The sequence below is a fragment of the Urocitellus parryii genome, chromosome 5, assembly GCF_045843805.1.
Source record: "Urocitellus parryii isolate mUroPar1 chromosome 5, mUroPar1.hap1, whole genome shotgun sequence".
Classification (NCBI taxonomy): domain Eukaryota; kingdom Metazoa; phylum Chordata; class Mammalia; order Rodentia; family Sciuridae; genus Urocitellus; species Urocitellus parryii.
In genome coordinates, this window is record NC_135535.1 from 33,773,635 (window position 1) to 33,797,375 (window position 23,741).

The following is a 23,741-nucleotide window of genomic DNA, read 5'->3' on the forward strand; positions in this document are numbered from 1 at the left end:
CTTTGAGACCAAATATGGAAAATTATATTTCAAAATTATTCCTTATTTTCCAAAAGTTATTCACAAGAGAAAAAGCAATTCTGTGTTATTTATTATAGCTGGTATATTAAGAACAATATAAAATGTCATTTGTTTCTATATTCAGAAATACAACATTTCAGGGAATTTCATGGGAAAATATAGCTTCCTGGTACGTGGATACATTGAGGGCTTTAGACAGACACAGATTAAGATTCTGATTATTCTCCTATTTAAGCTTGGTGTCCCTTTTCCTGGACTGCCAATGTTTAGGTGACTGATAGTTTAGGGTTGTCTAAGGCCATAATTGAGTGCTCTTCATGTTAGTATATAACATTAGATAACAATATGAAATAGAGTATGTTGCTTTTGAATTTGATATATAATTATATAGATAATGCATTGTCAGTAGACCATGTTAGTTTTAGCAATTAATCTAGTTTTCTTTAAACTATCCATTGATTTTTGTAATATTAATTATGACCTCACATCTAGAAATTTTTTTTATTACTTCATTCCATTTTCAAATATATTTTTATGTACTTAATCAAACTACAGATTATATTCTATATCTGATAAATGCACTGCTTCTGGGAGTCAATGGACAGATTTTATAATTTGTTTTCTGTTGATTTTCACTCTTCTGGCTTGCTTCCTGAGGTACTGTTGGTATTGTTTCAGTTAGTTTGATCTTTAGATCTATATTAATGGACATTTTTAGAGGTCTGAATTTAAACTATCTTAATTCAGAAAGCTTTTTAACTGCTTCTGCTAGATTATCTGAATGCACATTCCTCTTTTTCTGTATAGGTAACCCCTTAGGCAATCCCTTGCTACACCTAATCAGTAGTTCCTGCCCTACCATTATCTTCACTTCCATTTTTTTGTGGTTTCAGATATCTGCAGTCAACAGTAATTCAAATATATGAAATGGAAAATTCCCCAAAAAATTAAGTTTAAAATTTCGTGCCAGTTTGAGCAGTACGACAAAATTTTTCACAGTTCCACTTTAACCCATACAAGATATGAAACATCCCTCTGTCCAGCACATCCATGCAGTATATGCTACCTGATCTTTAGTTACTTGTAAGCCATCGTGGCTATCAGATTGACTGTCATAGTATCATTGTGCTTGTGCTTAAATAATCCATTTAATCTAACAATGACCGCTAAACACAAGAGTAGTGATACTGGCAATCTGGATATGTCAAAGAGAAACAATAAAGCAATTTCTTACAAGTGAAAATGTGAAAGTTCTCAATAAGAATAGAAAAAAATAGTTTGCTGAAGTTGGTAAGATCTATGGTAAGTTACTATTGTTAATCTCTTGATGAACCCAATTTATAAATTAATCATAGGTGTGTAAAAATTCCTCTGGGTGTATGTGTGTGTATAACTGGGATTTTTTACCTATATGTACACACTTATGATTAATTTATAAATTGTCTCTCACATGGGGATGATTGGGATAGAGGGGAAGAAAAGGGAGGGAGGGAGGGAGGGAGGGAGGGAAGGAGAGAGAGAGATTGGTACTATCTGCAGATATGCAGTTTCAAATATCCATTGGAAGTTTGGGATTGTATCCTCCATGGGTAATTTTTAGATACTGTTGTAAATTTGTGTTTTAATAATTATGGATTAATCCACTAATGAAATCGTAACGCTTATGATGAACCATTGCATAAAAGCCCCACCTTTTTGTATTAGAGATCATACTTGCAACACATGAGCTTTCAGGGGGACATTCCAGATTCATACCATAAGATGTCTGATGTGGCTGGAAGGTATATATGGAAGTAAAGATAAGAGAATACTCTAGAATCAACAAAAGTATCATTACTATAATAAGGATAAAATGACCAACTCTATTAAAAAATAGAGAGAACTAAACATACATTACTGTAGAAAACAATAAAACAAATATTGATTGCAAATAAGTGTATGACTAGATGCTCAACATCATAAGACATCAAAAAATTGTAAAATAAATGAAGATGTGATACCACAATATACCTATTAGAAAGAAAAATATAAAACAATGATTATTAAATGCTATTGAGGATGTGAAGCAACAGGACACTCAGACATTGCTGATGGGAATACAAAATGATACAAGCACTTTGAAAAACAGTCTGGCAGTTTCTTCAAAATATACTCTTACCATATGATCCAACAATCATACTCTGGATTTTACCCAAGTGAAATGAAAACGTGTGTACACAAAAACTTAAACATGAATGTTTACAGTAGCTTTATTTATAATTTCTATAACTTTGAAATGATCAAGATGCCTATTAGTAGACAGATGGATAAACTGGCACATACATACAGTGGAATATTATTTAGCTCTCAAAAGAAATGAGTTATCAAGTCATGAACAGACATGGTAAAAACTACATATTACTAAATGAAAGAAGCAGATATTAAAACTTTGTATTCTGTATAATTCCAACTTCATGGCATCCTAAAAAGGCAAAATTACCAAGACTACATGAACATTTGATTTATTACACTGCCAGAAATCAAAATCTCTTAACATTTACTGAGGAAGCTGAAGGTCAATATTTCTAGGAAAATACGTGACAAATTTAGTGAGAGACTATGTCTGATGTGGCTGGACGGTATATGGAAGTAAAGATAAGACTCTAGGATGAATAAAAGTAGCAGTTATCTACTGAGGATAAGCCAGCAGTGGTCTACAGACTTTCAGCACATTATGTGGCAAGAACTCTGAGGCTTCACATTGTTGTTGACATTTTAAGGATATGAATGCTTCAGCATAGAGAGCTTGAACATAACATCACAGAGTTAAGTGGTGCAGCTAGGAATTTACTAGTGGTCTGAAGCTCCATAAAATATTATCTTCCTTCTGTAGTTACATCTTTATTAAATTCCCACCAAAGAATTCAGGTCCCAATTTTAGCTACCTTCCTATTAAATTTTGGCAATAAAGAATTTCTTGTGAACTCTGCATAAAAAACTTAAGTTTTATTTAGTCATATATACATATTCATATATGTATACACTGAAGTTTTTGTGTGTATATATATCTAATATATATAATAATAATCTAATATGTATATATATAAGCTAATATGTATATATATCTAATATGTATATATTCTACTTTTTTAAAAAATATTTTTTCTTTAGCTATAGGTGGACACAATATCCCCACCTTATTTCTGTGTGGTGCTGAGGATCAAACCTAGTGCCTCATGCATGGAAGGCGAGTGCTCTGAGCCACAACCCCAGTCTGATATTTTCTACTTTTCATGATGACTTTTCAGAGACTGAGTATTATTTAGAGGATATACCTTTATGCTTCTTAATCCTTTCATCATGTCACAAACTATATAATTTTGTTATTTTGCTTTTCAATATTTCTCTTAAGTCTCTAACTACTTCTTTTAATCTTTATCCATATTTTTTCTCTACTTTAAGTTCTATTTTTTTCTTTTACCTCATTTATTTATGTCATTGATCATATTATGGCAAGAATAGAGGCATATCTTTGAGAATAGTGAAAGAAGCTTAGTTACAGGTAATACTTGGAAGGACATTCCATTATTAGAGTAATGTCAGTGCTGTTCAGAGAATGTCAATATTCAATGGGTCACTTTACATTGAATCTAACCACTTCCTTATTCTTAGCTTCATCTGTAGGCTCCAAACTTAGTTATTCTTGGATATAAGCTACACTGATAACAGGAAGCATACTCTGGTAGAGGTGAATCTTTGGATTAGTTAACTGTCTATTTTTTATAGGACTTTAACTTATTTTCACTGGATCGTTCAATCTCACAAATTTTGTGCCTGCACCTTCATAGATTTGCAATTCTCTACCTGGTTCTGTTTCTTTTTCTTACCACATCAGTTCAGAATGAAGTTTGCAGAACTAGAAAAAGGTAATGTTGTCCTGATGAACACAATTTCTTCATCTATAAAACTTGGAGATCATAGCATTTCTCTTGATTCATTCTCAGATCTGAATCATATTAAATTTTTAATGTGTAATAGGTTTTTTAGTAAAAAAATGAACTTTATGACACAGACACCAATAAAATCAGAAAGGACTATGGTGTTGACCTAGAGCAGAGTTCTGGAGGGCCCCTGCTGCATAGGACATTATTCCTTTAGTTACTCAATGTTAAAAACTGGGAGTGGTTTCCTAGAGGGAGGAGATAAGGAAGTTAGGGCTGGTGGGGTTGTGGTATTGGGGAGGCATTCAAGGAAGTAGCTATTTACCAAATAGTTAAATTTTATTTTAGTATCTTATCAATTATTTCATTCATATTTATGTATGCCAGTATTAGATATATCCTATATGAGTACTCTGAAAATGTAAGAGTATTATCTTTCAACATATTTACAATGCTCTGATCTTGATTTTGCTGGAAAATCTCAGTTTTTCTATAATTTGTTAAGTACCAGCTGGCTGACTGCCACTCTAAGTTGCCATCTTTGTGTCATCTACTATGCTATTTGTACATTCTGAGTTCATCAAAGTTAAAATAAAAAATTCATCTTATAATCAATGAAATACTAAATAATTAATACTTTCATTAGTGCACTATTTTTGTAATATGAAGTGTCACCATTCAAAACAATTAACCTTGGATCACTAAAGTAGCCTAACCAGAACAAATATGCTGTATAATTTTTTTATTATTATTACTCTCCTTTTGAAGTGTTTTATATGGATTGCTTCATGTTTTTACTGAGTGCCTACTATTTGCCAGGCATTATCCTAAATACTGAGGATCTCTCACTGAACCAAAAAAGTCCTGTTTTAGGTAGCATCTAGAATAAAGACATTTTAGTTACAGTATTAAATGTAAAGTTCTGAATGTGATAAGCACTAAGCTCAGATCCTGGGTAGAAAGAAAGGACAGAAAAAAAAAAGGCTTATTTTTTGGTAAGGTCACACAAGTTTAAAATGTCCTCTGGGAAGCCATAGGAGATTTGCAAATGCACCTTAGTGGCTGCTACAGGAAATAGCCAAGTGATGAGACACCTTCAACCACAGCAGATATACTCTCAGCTATTTTACGCTACACTGAATTTTGATTAGTATTTGATTTTAAAAGGAGGGTTTTGGCTAAAGTACAAAGTTTGAAAATCATTGATCTGATGGACAAGCACTAAATCTTAGCATGAAATATTTAAATTAAATTTCTAACTATAGTGCCCATTTATAATTTGACTTTAAATATCCATCACATCTAAACAAAAAACAAACAAATGATTCCAAATAATCCTGAACCTACTTTTCAGTTAAGCTATACATAAAGCTATGCCAATTATCCCTTTTTGGGCTGCTGAGAATGGAACAGTCTTCATTCCATGCTGTGATGCAAGAATTTTTAAATAATCCTGTATCCATTGATGTATACAGTTTACCTCTGTTACTGTGTGGTGAGGATTGTGATATGCCCTTTACATTACATTAATTTTCATTTAATTCTTACAAAAAAATCTGAATGATGCTCCCAATTTTTATAGTGAGAAAGTGGAGGTTCATAGAATTAAGTAATTTGCCCATGGTGGCAGCAGTGAAGACACAATTTAAAGGCAGTTTTAAATCTGCTTTTTCTAATCATCATCCTCATAAAATTATGTCACATTACTTCCCTACATTAACTCTATGTATCCTAGACATGGTAGGATTAAGGAAATAGGGGCATAGTTCTCCAAGGTAGGCAAGGGAAGGCAGGAAAGAAATAGTTACATAAATATAAACATTTTAAATGTACAAAAACAACAAACCTGCTTGAAAACAAGAAAGAAATAATTAATTGAAGGAATTTCTTATCTGGAAAAAGAAATTTTTGCATATTTCACTAGTTATAAAATGCTACTATTATTGTTATAGGACCGATGTATACATACAAAATAATATAATAGTATCCCAAGCAGGATAGAGAGCATATGCAACTCTGACTAAGGGGACTGACAAATCTGTGCAAGCCGACTAACCTTCCTGGCTAAGAACTAGGAGTTACGCTTGTTATATAGAACTCTCAAGGGTACCATGCAATCAGAGGTCACAATCGAGGCAACAGAAGCAATGTCACCATATCAGAGAATAGGCCAATTCAGATCTGGTTTGTGACAGTCACTGGGGTCAAGGCTTACAGCAAATAATTGTATTAAATGGGAATATTCCCTGTATACTTTTAGAATTGTCATCTGAATAAACAGGTCGAGGTCATCTATAGGTTAAATCTGAGTTCTTTTCCTGGTATGTAAAGTTTACTTTCTATTCCTTAATCTCTCACAGTTTTTAATCTTACAAATGCAACATTTTTTTTTTATCAAGTAGATGCTTAGTAAATTTTTGTTGTCTGACCCAAGCAATGACCACCACAACAAAATACAATTTAAATGCTTGCATTTGTCAATCAAATGCATTTTTATTATTTGTTCTCAAATGTTTCTTGATGGGATAATATTCAAAATTTAAACTTATTTTTATTGAATGAATTGTATCATACTGAAAATAACACAGCAAACAATTTTATATTGAAATTCAATAGTCTCAAATGTTATCAATTATCATTTACATGTCATTGCATGTATTTTACTTACAAGCATTTAAATTTTCAAAAAGCAATTGTTGAAAAATGATAAAATTTACAAATAGTATATAGTATGTAGAAAAGGTGAAATTTATAAGTAGTTGAAATATCCACTTAAATAAAATAGTAAAAATATGTGGGATAGAGGTGCATTCATGTTTACCTGAGATTCATACTGTACAATATTAGTTTATTATCCTCACAAAATTTGGAATTTATGAATCATTACCATTACTTTTTCAGAAACTTCAGATGACACTTGTTACTAATTTAATGATAAATGTTTACAACATTTCTAGTTTATACTATAGTTTATTATGGATGCAATTTAAATATGTAAACTTTAAGATTATTATTTTGAGAATAAATTTTTATTTCTATATGGAATTTCTACAAATCATGATTAAAGAAGAATACACTCCATGGACTTTCTTATTCAGTTAAACTTCCAAGAAGTAAGAAAATCAAGAGTTTGATGATTGTTTTTATTTTATACTTCACTTTTTAAGGTCAATTTTAATATTTGAATTAAATATTAAACATATATATAATTCTAAGATAAAGTTCCTAATTAAAAACACAATAAATCAAACTATATAATCATCAGAATGATACAACAGTTTAACATTCAAATGAATGCAAGTGAAATTCTCTATTTTAATGATAATTTAGTTAGTATATATTCAGTGAAAAAGTGTGGTCCTCATGAGTAATAGAGCACATCGCATTCTAAAACAGTATGTAAGGTAACATTTTCTTACTGTTTAATAAACCCTGTAGTTATTAGTTGCTTATTTTAAATCCTTCTTTAGAATGTGTTAGATCAAAACTGAGAATTTATTTTGTTTGATAGATTATGTAATCCTTATGAAAAGTGTAAATCTCAGTTTAAAGAGGTCAGGTTGTGTCAATTTCAAAGACTTAACATTTACTTTTTAAAAAAAATCACATTTTTAAGTTTAGTTCTAATATATTTTTAATCTATGATTTTATTAATTATACAAGGAGAAAAAGTATCAAACGTATGTTAAACATTACAAGTGTTGTTTTAAGGAAACACTTCTTGACCTCATTAAAATAATTAACATTTCATAATATTATATTTCACATCCAAGATATAGAAAAGCAAAAAAATTATGAAAACAAACTATACTCAATTACATTTTCAGATCAGCAAAATGCACTTGTAAGAGTCTTCCTTCCCCTAATCCAATTGCCAAAGCTATTTTAACAGCTAAAAAAGGAGGTTGGAAACAACCTGTCCTACTGATTGAAATGTACAGGGTATTTTTTGTTGTTTGTTTATGACTTTCAACTTTCCATAGCTATAAATAGTATGCACTCACACACACACACATGCACATATACACATAAATATACATATATAATTGAGATTAATTTTTAACATAACTTGTTTGCAAACTCTCCTGTTGAGTTATTAAAATAGCAGTATTGGCATGTGGGCTTTTAAGAACTTATTTATTTTATTATATAAATTAACTTAATGAACTAGTGATGAGGAATTATACTGCCAGTTAATCTTTTGGAAACACTTGGTGATTTATTATTCTAGGGGGCAATAAATTGATGATTTGATGGTTTAAAACATGATGAATATATAGGTTACACATTTTATTTTTATTTTTTCATGTTAAGACATGTCATTTCTTCCTTTCATTTTGAAACAAAGAATTTCAGTTGAACTGTCTTCTACTTCTCTAATTCTGTGGCATTTGACTTGTTTCTAAAATTATCTGAGTTTCGCACTCTAAGACCGAGGTCACAACCTTATTTAGGGACAGGAAATAGTTATCAGGTCACCGAGTGGTCAAATGAAAAAGGATTTGAAATGCTTCAGCACTTAGTACTCAATTCATTCAAATGATTGACTTCTATGTTGTCTAAAGATTGAAGTTTCTTTACTAGAATGAGTCAGTTTATTCTTATATGATTATAGCAATTTTAAGAAAAATCTACAGTTACAAGAATAAAAACATAGAGTGAAAGAGTATAAGGGTCAGCAAAAACTTCTATGTCCACCAAAAGCAATGATCTTTGGGACATGAATAGATACTTTAATTAATAATGTATTTGAGTTCAACTCCCTTGGCAGTTGGGAGCAATACAATTAGGTATAGAAATAAAGGGAACTGAAAAGTATTTCTTGATGCTATTTTTCTTCTAAAGTAGATTTAAATCTTGCCATGGTAATTCGGCAGCATATTTTACAGTCATACAGTATAAAGCCATATAATAATTCCTACACTCATAATGATTAACTTGAGTTTATGATAGATTCCTTTTGTTTTTATATTCACCTGAGATTAATTCAAGTAAATAATTCTATATCTGCTGATGAAACTAGGAAAAACGGAAAAGTTGGGGCAAAAAGAATCAGTTGAGTTTAGCATTATATTAGTTTCCCTAAAGTTCATAAAAATTATTGATAACCAAAATTATCATTTTTCCCAGTCTCCAAGGCATAGATTGGAAGGAATTTTATACACAGAAAAGCATATGGCTAGAAAAATTTACTTCAAACATATATGAAACATGATAGATGACAATTAACCCAAAGTGTTGCTGGACTATCTCATTTTCCAGCCTAAGAATCGAACATTACGAAAAATACACCAAATAAAGTTGTGACATATTTGAAAATACTTTTATATGTGATCATTAAAACTTAAGAAATTGATGTTTTGTTCCACAAATGTTAAAGGCAGCAATCCTATCATTGATGGACAGAGGTTGGAAAATTAGGCACAGATTTTATTTTTAAGTTTTATTTTATAATAAGAACCCAGGCCATTAAAACTATGTAACCAAAGCTGGAGTGCATGCACTGGAAGGCCCCTGCAGTCTTTTACAACTTTTCAGAGGCCGTGGTTGTGAACTGGGTTTGCACTCTGCCAGCAGAACAGACCTGACCCATGGAGAGCACTCTTTCAGATCAACACTGCCTCAGGCCTTTCTGCTTTCTCCAAGAAGTCTTACATTTCAGGCATCAAGTTGAATTTCTTCTGGAGATGATTAACCCAAACCCATGACAGATTTTTTCCAAGATATCCAACCCCTTATGTTTATTTTATCCTGGCTCTTTTTTGGATGTACTGGACACAAGTAACTTACTCATTTTACATGTTAAAGGGCTGGTGGAGAGCCATTAATTCCCTTAAAAATGAGAAAATATTTCAATGTGCAGGGCTCTATTGTGTGAGCTCACATTAGCTACATGATTTAGAATTTTAAGAAAGATGTTTCTCCTCTACTATAGAATTTTTTAAAGCATTTCATCACATTTCAAGATAGGGATCTTACACTTTTGGGGAAATGCATTCTTGTGATATATTAAAAAACACAATGTTAGAAGGATCAGTTACTGTTTCCATAAGCTTAGTTTGTAGGGGGTTTCAACTAACCTAAATCTTGGCACACACAATTTTAGTTAATAGTCAAATAAAAATATATAAAAGGGTCCATTCTCCTTTTAATTTATCAACCCTTGTCATTGTTTCTGTTCTTCAAAATTTTCTTATCACTGGTGAAATGAATTGTAAGAGGATAACTCAGGTATTTTTAAATCCTATGTGAAATAAAATATTTTAGATTCAGAGATGACTATATGCCTTTTTTTGGACATCCTCATTTTTAAATAAGAACTTTCTTTTATTCTTTGAAGAAACTCAGTGCAAAAGGATAAGGTTTTTATAGAGTTTTAAAGAACTTAGTCAAATCCCTTAAGGCCTAAGGTTCCAATTGCAATGGGATTTTTATTATTAGCATTTGAATTATCTTAAAATATTTTAAAAATTAAAATATTTCAGATATATAAATACTAATACAGATAGCAACAGTTTTCTCAATAATATGTCAACATCTATTCTAATATCAACAGAAGTACATAAAAGGAAAAACACAATTGAATGTTGAATCTTAGTTTTAGTATAAAACTTGATAAACATGAGAAGCAATTTAAGAAAAACAAGGTATAAATTACAATTTAAAACCACATGCCAAGAATAAGAACACATTTAATAAATATGGAAGTATGTATACACACACATGCACACAAACACACACATGTGCTGATACATGAGAATGGAGACAAGTACAACTGAGATTGAAGAACACCCATAAGCTTAAGTGCATACAATGTCCCAAATACAAATAAGTCCATTTGAACATAAGCATGTCATTCATTCATAAGTGGCTGTTCTGAGAAACTTTGAATTTAGCTTTGGGTGATGATTAAACATTGATTGTATAGTAAATATATTCCAGTTTCTCATGTCTAAATATTATAATAATAATGCACTTAAATTTTCAAGTAGTTTGATATAATCTTTTCTATTTAAAGGGGAAAGTCTCATGTAAAGCTTATGATCACTGGTAAAAAAAATAGGGTATATTTTAGAAAATTTCAAGGGCTAACTGCATGTCCCTATAATATTTATAAATAACTTAAAATTGTTTAAAAATTGCAAATCCTAGAATCAAAAAATAATAGAAAATCAATTCACTGATCCAGCTGAGCAATTCTAGAAGTGTTAGTTTTCTCTGTTCTTGAATAAAATTTACAAAATTTATCTTTATAAAACATATATCAATATCTGAGTCCAAATATTTTATCTCTAGGTGAGGGATAAAAACTAAGTTAATTTTTATAATTAGATTTATGACTGGAATGTTTAAAGATATCAGTTTCTTCTTTAGTTCATGCTTCAATGGGCTACCTAAGTTCAAGACCTTAAATAGGGTGAAGAAAAGAAATGACAAGGGATAGCATATAAATTGAGGGTATAGGTTAATGCCAGAAGTGTGACTGATTGATTGATTGACATCACCTTCAGGAATCTGGATTAAAGTTGCTTATTAAATTTGTCCAGATAAAATTTAGAGTAGAGTGGATAACTAACCAGAATCTCTATCTTGTGTATTCCCTCAAACATGTGCATTTATCATCACCTGGAAAATCTCTTTCCACTGTAAAATGATTGACTAAACAGAATAATAAATTTCCCTAACATGTACCCACCCCACACACATTTTAAATTTTCATTAATTTTTTACAGTTTGTAGTGACACTTTATTTTTAATAGTTATTATTCTTTTTTTCCTTTTTATTGGTGCATTATAATATATATAACAGTGGGATTTGTTGTTACATATTTATGCATGAACTACAATATATAACAATACAATTAAATATTTCAAAATGTATCAAGTTACTATAATCAAATTTTAAATCTCATTGCAAATGGCTACCATTGTTGATAGAAATAGCTAAAATTTATTGAACAAATCTCCAAAGAAAAATATACAACATTTACAGGTTCCTTAGAAATATTAAAAACATCAACCATAGCATATTACCCATCTCTATTCTATCAAAAATGTTTTAAAAGCTATGGAACCTTAAAGTAAAGGGATGTAAAAGTAAAGTTTTTCAAGATCCACAACCTTAAAGCTGGTTGAGGTTTCAGTTGGAAATAATTAAATGAATTTCAAAGTTTACTAAATAGTTCTCAGGGATGGATGGGTAAGACAGTGGGACTTATAGCTTGAATGCGAACACTGAAGTTTAAGTTGGGAACAGGCCAATGTTACTTTGAGTAGGAAGGTTATTTCTGAGAATTCAAAGATGTTTTTAAAATAAAAAATGTTTATTAATTCAACAAACACTTATGGAGTTTCTAGATGAATCTAATACTATTTATAGATTTTGAGGATGGGAGGAAAGAGACGTATGATTAATATTTGCTTGCTGACCTTGTAAAGATTAATAGGGAGAAAATAGATAACAACATGTAGTCAAAAGACTTTGATACAGAGACATGGACAAAGGCCTACAGGAGACTTGGTAGTATTAAGAATGACTGACAGGTGAAATGACATTTATCTGAGTCATGAAGGGTAAATGAAAGGCTGACACTAGAAAAGTAAGGAAGGTCATTATAGACAGGAAATAACACAAGGGTATGAAGAACAGACACATTTTGGAAAGAACAAATAGTTTATTAAAGCTGGTGATATATTGAGCTCATTTTATATAGTCAGGGAATATTTCAGGGGCTAAGGAGGAATGTCACAAGATGTTGCTAGTGGTTTTCATTATCTGTGTTTTAGTTTATGATAAAAAGGTTAAGAATAAAAACCAGTGTGATCTCGGGGCTCTGAGAATCTATACAAATGTGGGAAAATAGGGGCTTCCCAAAATATAGATTGTAACAAAAGAATAAAATCCTTTGGGATAGTGCAAAATAATTTCAAAGAAAAATAAAAAAGAAAAAAAAAAGTAGGCTGGGAACAATAAGTGATAAGCATTGCAGAGTGAAGACCCTGGTGTCTGTAGTAGAGGAAACAGACATTACACACTTTCAACAGCAGTGGTCTAGATGCAGAATTTATGCTTTGAAAAGACACTGCAATAGAGATATAGATGATAGCATTTCCAAGACTGAGAGATGTGTGGATTTTAGAAAGGAGACTACTATACTATTTCAAGGAAAGAGACATTGACTGAAATGGGATATGTGGGGTGAGTGCTTTTATTTAGGAAATGAGAATAGAATTAAATGTGATGACTTTGACTTTCATAGATAAAGCAAGTTAAGGGCTAGTAATACTATGAACAGAGACCTGGAATAGAAAGGATCAAATAGATATACAAAGTGAAATGAATATAATGCACTTCAGAGTAGACATGCTGGGCTTGAAAATACTTAAAAATATCAAAGGGGCAAGGATTAAAAATAGAGATATAGGTGTAATTACCCATAAGCACAAGTTATAGGTGAGAATTAGGTGCTTTGTCTTTATTCTCATGTCATGACATGAAATCAGGTCTGATATGGATTTCCATGATATTTTGTTTTGCTTATTTTATGTAAGTCTCCTCAACTGGACTCAAAGACAGTTTTTAAAATTCTTTTCTCATCTCAGTATACCTATATTTCTCTTTGAATCTCTAGAACCTAATATGATTTCAAAAATATATGTGTATTGAGTAGAGAATAAGGCCAGAGACAAAATTCTACAAAATATAAATATTTAGGGAGCAGAAATAGGCAGAGAGATGACAAAAATGGAGTGGTGAGATAACAGGAGAACCAGAAGTGAGGTCGAATGAAGATGTAAAAAGGAAAGAGAAATCTTGGGAAGAGTAAATACTGAAGAAAGGGCAAGTAGAATGAGGATGGAAAAGATGTTCCTGAATTTGGCAATCAAGAAATTAACATTGATTAGTGAAATGAATGTAGCTTGAGCAGAATGACAGGAATGTGGCCAGAGTATATACTCTACAAAAGTTGATAACAAGATTGCATATTGGCTTTATGCTATGGTCCACAAGCTAGTCTCTCACTCAGCTAAACTTCTGAAATTTTTCTTACTTACTTGTGTCTCCTCTCTCAAGGAGAGGAGACAAATTCAATAGTGAAAAAATTGGAAGCTTGAAATGCTTTCTGAGGTATTAGAAATGCAGAATAATAGAAGGTGAGGAATAAAGACACTGATTAGACTGCTAAGAAGGTTGTCAAGGAATAAAATGGATGGGGTAGTAGAATTGCCTTTTCAGTGGCAGAGATGTGGTCTTTCCATACAATGATTTTAAGAAGTTAGGGGAGATCTTTCAGATAGAAATTTAAGGAAAACAAGAAGAAAAGAGAAAGCTAACCATGGGTCCATCATGAGAGAACACTATGAGGTTAGGCAGGTTATAACATCTGCTCTAGTTTGGATGTGCTATGGTTCAGAAGAGTTCATGATTTGGAATCTTGTCCCCATTGTTGCAATGTGAAATGTAGTACAACCTTTACTCAGTGATGCCCAGTAGGAAGTGGTTAGGTCAGTGGAGGTACTACCTTTGGAAATAATTAATGATTAATGCTGTCTCTCAAATGAGTTAGTTCCTGCAACAGTGGGTTGTTACAAAAGAAAAAGACTGGCCTTTCCTGGGTCCTTGGCTTCCTTGTTTCTATGTGATCTCTTTTGGACACATTCTCACCACTGTGAAGCCATCTGCTGTGAGGCTCTCACCAAACACTTAATATGTGGGGAAACCATATCCAGGATTTTTAGCCTCCAAAACTTTGAGCATAAACCTCTTTGCTTTATAAGTTTCTAGCTTTGGGTGTTTTGTCATAGCAAATGAAAACAAGTCAGTACAACATCTAAAGCAAGAATCAAAACTTTACACATGGAAAGGAAGTGGGGCACAAATGACCAAGACAGAAGTAAAGAACGTTATAGGGAATTTTGGAATGATAATAGAAATAAAAAATGATGATTATACCAAGTACTAAGCAATATCTGCACTAAGCAATTATCTTACTCCTCAAAATTACTCTATAGGATAGGTATTATTCTCATTCAATTGGTAAGATGCAAGCAGAACATACTTTTGTGCTCACTATTTCTTTGCTTTTTTTTTCTCTCTATATCTCCATGCCTATTATCTTCACCTTGGTCCAAGGTACCATCTCCATACTACACTGCTGCAATGATTCTAATTAGCCTTATTATCTTCACTCTTGCTCTTTTCCTATCTGTTCTGAACACCATATGTTCCATAATCATTACCTGCAAAATCTGATTATTTCATTTTTTTGTTTAAAATATTTTAATGGCTGTTCTTCTTGGAACATAGAAAGTCAAATTCTCATTATAGACTAAAAATTACAGAATAAAATTGGTTTGTCCCCTGTGAAGTTTTACAGCTGTATCTCACTCCTTGTTCTCTGACCATACCAGTAATCTTTCAATTTCTTAAGTAGCCCAGACTACCTATCTTCAAAGTCTTTCAGTAGGACCACGTCTTCATCTGGAATGCTCATTTTACACAACTTTTCCTTTTGCCTAGTTATTTTTACTCAACCTTCAAACACAGATCAGGTGTTACTTCTTTCTTCATCTCTCTGAACTAGAATTATATTGAGCTCACTTGACTTTTCCTCTGCAGAAATTTTTCAGTTGTATTATTATACACTTACGTGAGTGTATCTAAATGTAAATTGCCTCCTGTTCTCTGCTTCTCTACCTTCACCTCTTGCCAAACAGTGAACTCCATTATCCATGGTGTGTATTTATTTCATTCATCACTATATTCTCATTCCCTTGTATAATGCCAAACTCAAGGTGGATATCCAATAAAGGTATAGAAATAATAGTGACCATAAGGAATTAGGTTTCCTTCCTATATTCTGAAGGCTAGCTCTTTCTAGTGGTTTTTACATAGTTTTTTTTTTTCAATTTACTCAAAGACATTATGTGGCAAATATTATTTGCTTCAGCTAACCGATGAAGAAAATCAAGTTTAGAAAGGTTAAATAACTTAGCTGAAATTACACAACCTTGGGCTGGGATTTAAACTAAGTTTTATATAATTAGAAGCAAGTACATTATTCGTTGTTCCACCACTGGGGCAGAAGTGGGTAAAGATAGCAAAAAGAGAAAGGAACATAAGACTAATTTAAAACAAGATAAAACAAACAAACACCCCCACCAAAAAAATCTCACGCATGAAAAGTAATTTGATTCAGAGTTAAGAAAAATAAAGTAAGTCATCCTTATGTATCTATACAGGATTCATTCCAGAATACCGCTCCACCCTGGTTGTTATCAAAATCACAGATGCTCAGTTGCTTTAAAAAGGCATAGCATTTGTATATGATACATGAACATCCTCCTGTATACTCCAGATTACTTATAATGCCTAACACAATTTAAATGTCACGTACACAGTTGTTAAACTGTATTATTTAGGGAATAATCATGATTAAAAAGTCTGTACGTGTTCTAAGCTGACTAGCTAGTCACATACCTGAGAAGATGCATGATTAATATTTTTCCCCCAGATAGAGAATCACTCAATGTATTGAAACTGCTTGGGAATAATTAATCACATGCTCAGTATAGTGATTCCTATGGGGAAAGAAAACATATGATCCTTATGTGATTGAGGGGAAGGCATAAAAAATTATATTAGCCACTGGGATTCCCCAGAACTGATGGTTTCTCTGAATTAAAGTTATCCACACATTCACAACCCCATCTCTCGTTTCCTAAGTGAGGAGTGATTAGGTCACCAGACGTGGTGCCAGGGCATCATGAAGATACCCACTACACTGGGCATCTTCATAGTTTCCTCTTCTTTATCCTTCCTTAAAGCTAAGTAAATTTATTGTTGTGTGAAATCTATTGTTTCATGAATTTGTTGACTTGAGTCAACAAATATACAGTTGCTATTAAAAAGAAACAAATGGCAAAACAGGAACAGATTACCTTTTTCTTCCTTGTATAATTTAAAAAATCTTTTCAAATTTACTTACCTCATTATTTACCTTTAATTGGTTCTTTATGTGCTCTAATTAATCCTCAATTTTTGTTAGAAGGTTATATCTTCTATACATCCATGTGTTAGTTTTCTAGAGATATATCTGTAGTTAAAACCAACACTCTTTTCTAAAGACTGTATTTCTTTTCAGTATATCAGACAATCAGATTTCTTTTTCCCAGGTTTTGTGACATCTTTCAAAGATGTCCCAAATAGATGGGTTAATGTTTTTTTTTTCATTTTCCTAATATTTAATGGACCCTCTTCACCTGGAAGTGGGGGCTCTCAGTTATGGAAAATATTTTTGAACCCTTCCTTTGATAATTTTCTATTATTTATTAATAATAAACAACCTATTTGTTGTTGTCATTGTTTTTCTATTTTGGGATCTTTCATTATTTATTAAGAGTGAATTTCCTTGGCCCAATCCCTTTTTTTAAAAAATTTCCTCTCATGTTCCCTATTACATTGTATATCTGCTATTTTGTCTAGATAACTTATTAAATACTATCTTCTATAACTTTGTCTTCTGATGAGTTTTTTTATTTTTTAATGCTATTGTGTTTTGATTTCCAAAGATATTTTTGGTTCTCTGGATTCTCTAATTAAAGCATCTCATTATCCTTGCATGGACGTAATCCTTTCTTATGTCTGTGAAAATATTCATGGCATTTTCAAAGATTTTTTCCCCATTACAATAAAGCTTTTTCCTTCAAGTTGATTGCTAAGAGTGTAACTTTTCCCCCAATTTTTTCATGTTATAAGTTTTCTCTTAGTGCTTAAAAATCTTCATTGACATGCAAATATTGTAGAGTAGGAGTTCTATAAAACTGATGGGAAACTACAGAAGTGGGTAAAGACTGTTAATTGAGAGCTTCAACTTAAGGTGACCTACCTGAGTCCTATGTTGGATATCCCTTATGTCAACAGTTAGCTGGTTCTTAGACTCATAAGAATCTCTAAAAAGACTCATCATTGCTTGCCTGAAGGGTGAAGGCATGTTGCCATGGCTTAAAAGTTCTGTGTACCAATGAAATCCATATGTTGAAGCCCTAATCCCCAAGATGATCATATTTGGAATGGAATTTCTGGAGAAATAATTTGGGTTAGATTATTCACAAAGGTGGGGCTCTCATGGTGGGATTAGTGGCCCTGATAGAAGAGGAAGAGGTATCTCTCTTTCCTTCACTCTCCCCCTCACACCTTAGAGAATGAACCAAGGAGAAGCCAAGTGAAGGCATAACAAGAAGGCAGCTGTCTGCAAACTAGGAAGAGCTTTCATTAGGAACTGAGTTGGCTGAAACCTTGATCTTGGACTTCCTAATCTGTAAAACTGTGAGAAATAAATTTCTCATAAGATATCCAGTCAACGGTGTGTTACAGAGTATGAGCTCACTCACAAACATCATTATAAATATTCTGGAGCCTTGGTGTTTAGTGTGTATACCTACATTCATTTTTCTTAGTTTTTAACAAGATGCCAGAGTCTGGTGTTACTGAGTTAAAAGAGTCTTATGTTAATGAGTTGAGAAATTTTGTTATTTTTCCTATTTGAAGAATTACTTTCATGAATTTTGTCAGAGTAAGGTGAACCTATTTATTTATTTTATTAGATCTTTTTAGTTATATATGACAGTAGAATGCATTTTTATATAATTATACAAGCACAGAATATATCTTATTGTAATTAGGAACCAATTCTTATGGATATACACAATGGTTGGATTCACTGTGGTGAATAAATAAATAAGTAAGTAAAAATATATATTCTCTCTATACATATATGTCAAGTGTATATGTTTATATATACATATAAAAATGCATACATATAAATACATTCTTTGGAATAGAATATCTGTATTCTATTATGGCTGAATTTTAGGGGAAATATAGAAAATACCAACTATTTATAACTGATATAAATGAAGATGAGTTTAATAGGCTGCTCTTTCATCCTTCAAATCCCTTATCCAAATATAATTTTTAAAAATATAGTTTGTTTTATGCTTCACTAGACAAAACTTCCTAATAAGATTTTATTCTGTAGAAAATTAAAAGTGATTCCAAACCTCATATTACTAAATGGAATAATGATGCCTAGAAAATATTTTAGTGGTTTTAATTATAAGCATATTATGTGCAATTTTTAAATTCAAATGTTAACTGGGTGACAAGTGTGCTCTTGACACTGCTCTATTTGCTGTGGATATAATAATGAACAACACTGCCATGGTTCTCCTTTCATGAAAGATATATTCTGCATAAGTGGAAACAGAATAAATAGGTAAACAGCTTGAGTCAATAAATATGATAATGGCAGATAAATGTCAAGAATGGAGCAAGGGCTGTGAGAAAGAGGAACCGAACAGAGGAAAGAATTGCTTTAGAAGGGAAGGCCCTCACATTGGAGAAGTGGAAAGTAATCAATAAAAGCCATTTGTGGAATGTGCTGAGAGCAGAATTTCTATGCAGAAAGAAGATATAGTTCAAAAGTCACAAAGAAAGGGCTTATCACAATTGAGTAATACAAAGGGGACTTGAGATTGATAAGCAGGTATGTCATAAAGTGGAGTATAACTTTTGTTCAAAGTGCAACAGGAGGCCATGGAAAGATTTTAAATATTTAGTTATTATTAAAAATATTATCTTAAATTAAAAAATTAAAGAGTAATTAAAACATAGTCTTTGATCTCTCTAGGAGCCTCACGTTTTTATTTATTTTTGCTATTGAGTTTTTCCCCAGATCCTTTTCTCTCTACTAGTCAAAAAATAAAAATCAATTTTACAAAATTGATTACAAGACTTTGCTAGTTCATCTTTAATTCCTTGCAAATACAGATTTTAACTTTCAACATGTGTTCTAAAAAAAATTAAGCTTATCTCATCTCCTACACCAAAAGGTTATTGTGAGGATTTCATTAGTAATTTATATAAAAAACTTGAAAAAATGCTGTGTTCAAATGGTACAGTGACAGGCAAGAATTAAAAGACTATTATTGTCACATTATATTACTTATTAAAGTTTATTTAGGATACTGTTGTCACATAGTGAGTGTTGTTCCAAACTGGAGTCAGAAGACTTTTCCTAAAGGATTAATGACTAAAATGACCAGAATTAGCCAAGGTGAAGAAATTTTCTGGGGTACGTGGAATAGTGGGCCAAACTTGGCAAGAGAAAGCAGCATGTTCAAAGACATTATGTAAGCATCTTATAACAGATCTATAATTTAAACTACTTAAGAGTAGGGTTCTTTGTGTTTTCATGTACTCATTAAAGCAACATTTATTAAGCAATGATTACGAATCAGGCCTTATGCTAAGGGCTGCAGATACACAAAGCTTAACATTTAGTAGAAAAATAGTAATTCAAACTGTAGTGTTTGCTAGAAAGTGAGGTGCTGATTAAACCAAATTTCATAAATCTTTGTATTCATGTCTATTTTAACTAATATAGTGTCTCTTTCAGTGTAAATAAGTCTATGAGTATCTCTTCTTTATAGGATGCTTTTGGGTATCCTTTGTTGGCCTGTACATACCCTGTGGCATGTATTCTGCCAGCTCTTCATACAGAGTCATTGTACATTTTTAGCAAGTACTATATACAGCTATGGAAATCCAAGACCTACTTTGAAACAATCTACATAATGTGATTCTATGCACTAAGCTGTCATTAAAAGGGAAAAAGCAGAAAAAATGCTTGTAATCATAAAGTAAAAAATACCACAAAAGAAGATGATTTGATTAGAATGCTCTGAAGTAAAAATTATAGAAATTAAAGGTTTTTTAAATGTCTTCAGTACTTAAAAAATTTTAATACAAAAATATTTGAACATCTATGACATATAAAGAACATATGGTATCTGTAAATCTTCTATTTTATAAGAGGACAAATAGGAATCATGTTAGTGATGACAGCATGACACTGGGAATTAAGAAAACCTGACTCTAAAATCAAGTAAAATTGTCCCAGAGAATAGAGAAGCTAAGACTAAACTGTCTGAGAAAGTTATTGGTCCAGACCTGATTCTTTTTTTTCCTGGCTTGTTTTCTCCAGCCAATGCCAGAAATCTGAATTTGGCACTGGCTTCAGAAGTAGCAAATTTAGAAATTTCAGTAGATGAGAAGAGGAAAGTCATTTAACTTATGTAGATAAAAACAGGACTAAATGAAGCAAAAATAGAGAGTTTACTTAAACTGTGTGTTGAGTTCTTATATATCTGAAAATTAAAGTATTTATATTAAATATAAGGAAAGAGAAAGAAATAACCGAAGTTATTAGTGTCATTAATGTTTTGTTTTACCTATTTTAATGATAAATCTTTCTTTTTTCTTAAGAATTTTAATTTTAAGCATATATACATTTCAGGGTTATCTAATAATCCTTGCTCTTCAGCATTTTGCATTTTGTTTTGATTTAACTACATTTGTTTTGATAAAGAACTTATCTCCATTTCCCTTCAGCCACTTACTTTCTGTATGACCTTGGAAAAGTTATTTATTAAACTCTCAGTCATAGTTTCCTTACCTGTAAATGGTGACAGTTATAAAACCTTCCTCAGAGTTTTCTAAAGGACTGAATTTGAGAATATAAACAAAACTCTTAACCGAGTACTTAAGAAATACATTAAATTCTACAAACTATAAATAGGAAAAAAATAAAGCCATATTTTAAAAATTCCTGTTGCAATGATTAAAGCTTTTGAGCATTTACTGTATACTTACTGTATGTTCCAAACATTTAGAAACATTCACAAGCATGATCTCATGTAATACTCACAATATTCTTCAAACTAGGTACTGTTATTATCCAATTTCATAGATGCAAATCAGTGCAAACAAGACATTAAATAATATCTGAAGAACACAAAGTTAACAAATGGTGGAATCAAGATTCAAACAGTTATAATCAAGTGTAGTTTATCTGTGGGATGCAAAGACAGTTCAATATATGCAAATCAATAAATTTCATACACTATATTAACAAAAAGAAAAATAAAAGCATGATCATCTCAATAGATGCAGAGAAAAATATTTGTAAAAGTTAAACATCTTAAAACTCAGAAAAGATTAGGTACAGAGGCAATGTACCTCAACACAATAAGGGCCATATGAGAAATCTGTAGCTAAATCACTGTGTAAAGTGAAATGTTGAAAGCTCTTACTCTAAGATCAGGGAGAAAACAAGGACTCCCACTCTAGAGGTACCACTGGTAATCCTAGTCAAAGCAATTAGGCAAGAGAAAAAAATAAAATGCATCTCAAAAGGAAAGGAAAATTTATTTTCTAACATCATGATCCTAAATATAGAAAGCTCCAAGACTGTCTACAAGAAAAACTATTACAGTTCCAGTGAAGTGAAACTTTAAATTAAGAAAAGCATATAAAAAATCAGAATATTAAAATCAGTAGTATTTCTATACGTAATAATAAACTATCCAAAAAGTAAATTAAGAGAAAAATCCCTTTTACAAGAGCAGCAACAACAAATACTCAACAAGCTTAATCACAGAAGTGAAAAACTAACAAAAGAATCAGAATAATATTCAAACAATTGGAAAGATATTCTAAGTTCAAGGACTATAAGAATTAATTTTATGAAAATATTCATACTAACTATATCTACATATTCAATGCAATCTCCACCAAAATTCCAATGTCAATTTTCACAAAAATGGGGAAAAAATCCTTAAGTTTGTATGGAACCACAAAAGATACAAAATAGCTAAACAATCTTGAGGAAAAAGAACAAAGCTGAAGGTATCATATTCCCTGACTGTAAAACATATTATGAAATGATTATAATCAAACAGCATAAAACTGCCATAAAAACAGATATATGGATATATGGAAAGAAAAAGAAATAAGCACAGAGATTTATATGGTCAGCTGATTTTGTCTAAGGTCCCAAGAACACTCAATAGGAAAGTGACAGTTTCCTCAATAAACTGAAACTGCGAAACTACTAAAAGAAAACATAGGAAGAAGACCCACGACTTTGGTCCAGGCAAGATTTTCAGATATGACCTCAAACAGAGGCAACAAAAGTAAAAACAGACAAATGGATTACATAGAATTAAAAAGCTTCTGCATACCAAATGTAACAATAATCGATATGAAGAGATACCCCCACAGAATGGGAGAAATGTCTGATAAAAGGGTTAATATGAAAAACGTCTAAGGAACTTAGACTCAATAGCAAACAAATAACTTGACCACAAAATGAACAAGGGACCATAGCACACATTTTTCCAAGAGAGACAGGTATGGCCAACAGTTATATGAAAAAAGTGTCCTTATCCTCAGAAAAATAAAAATTAATAAAACCTTTATGAAACATCATCTCACTCTAGTTGGAATGCCTATCATTAAAAATAAAGAGAGAAAGAAAGAAAGAGAGAAAGAAAGAAAGAAAAAAAGACTGAAGCTAACAAGTGTTGGCCAGTATGTGAAAGAAAATAAAGGGACTGATGTGCATTGTTGGTAGGAATGTAAATTCATATAAGCCAATACGAAAAGCACTATGAAAATTCCTCAGAATCCAAAAATAGAATTATCAAATGATCCAGCAATCCTATTACTGGGCATATTTATAAAGTATGTTGAAAAATTAATTATCTATACTTCCATGTTTCAGCGTTATTCATAATAGCCAATACAATGTAAATAACTTAAGGGTCATTCAACAGAGGAATGGATAAAGCAAATGCATATATGTATGTGTAAATATGTATATCTATATATATGTATGTGTAGATATACATATATATCTTCATATATATAACTACACAAATATATCTATATCTACT

The 23,741-nt window shown here is 31.5% G+C and overlaps 1 protein-coding gene across 1 annotated transcript in view; it reads right to left on the reverse strand.

Moving 5' to 3' along the window:
* Positions 1–23,741, reverse strand: part of Lrriq1 (leucine rich repeats and IQ motif containing 1) — a 156,370-nt gene that overhangs the window by 26,981 nt on the left and 105,648 nt on the right. Inside the window, exon 23 of the mRNA XM_026391410.2 lies at positions 16,943–16,965. Coding sequence (XP_026247195.2) covers positions 16,943–16,965 — 23 coding nt within the window. The remainder of the gene's footprint in view (positions 1–16,942; positions 16,966–23,741) is intronic.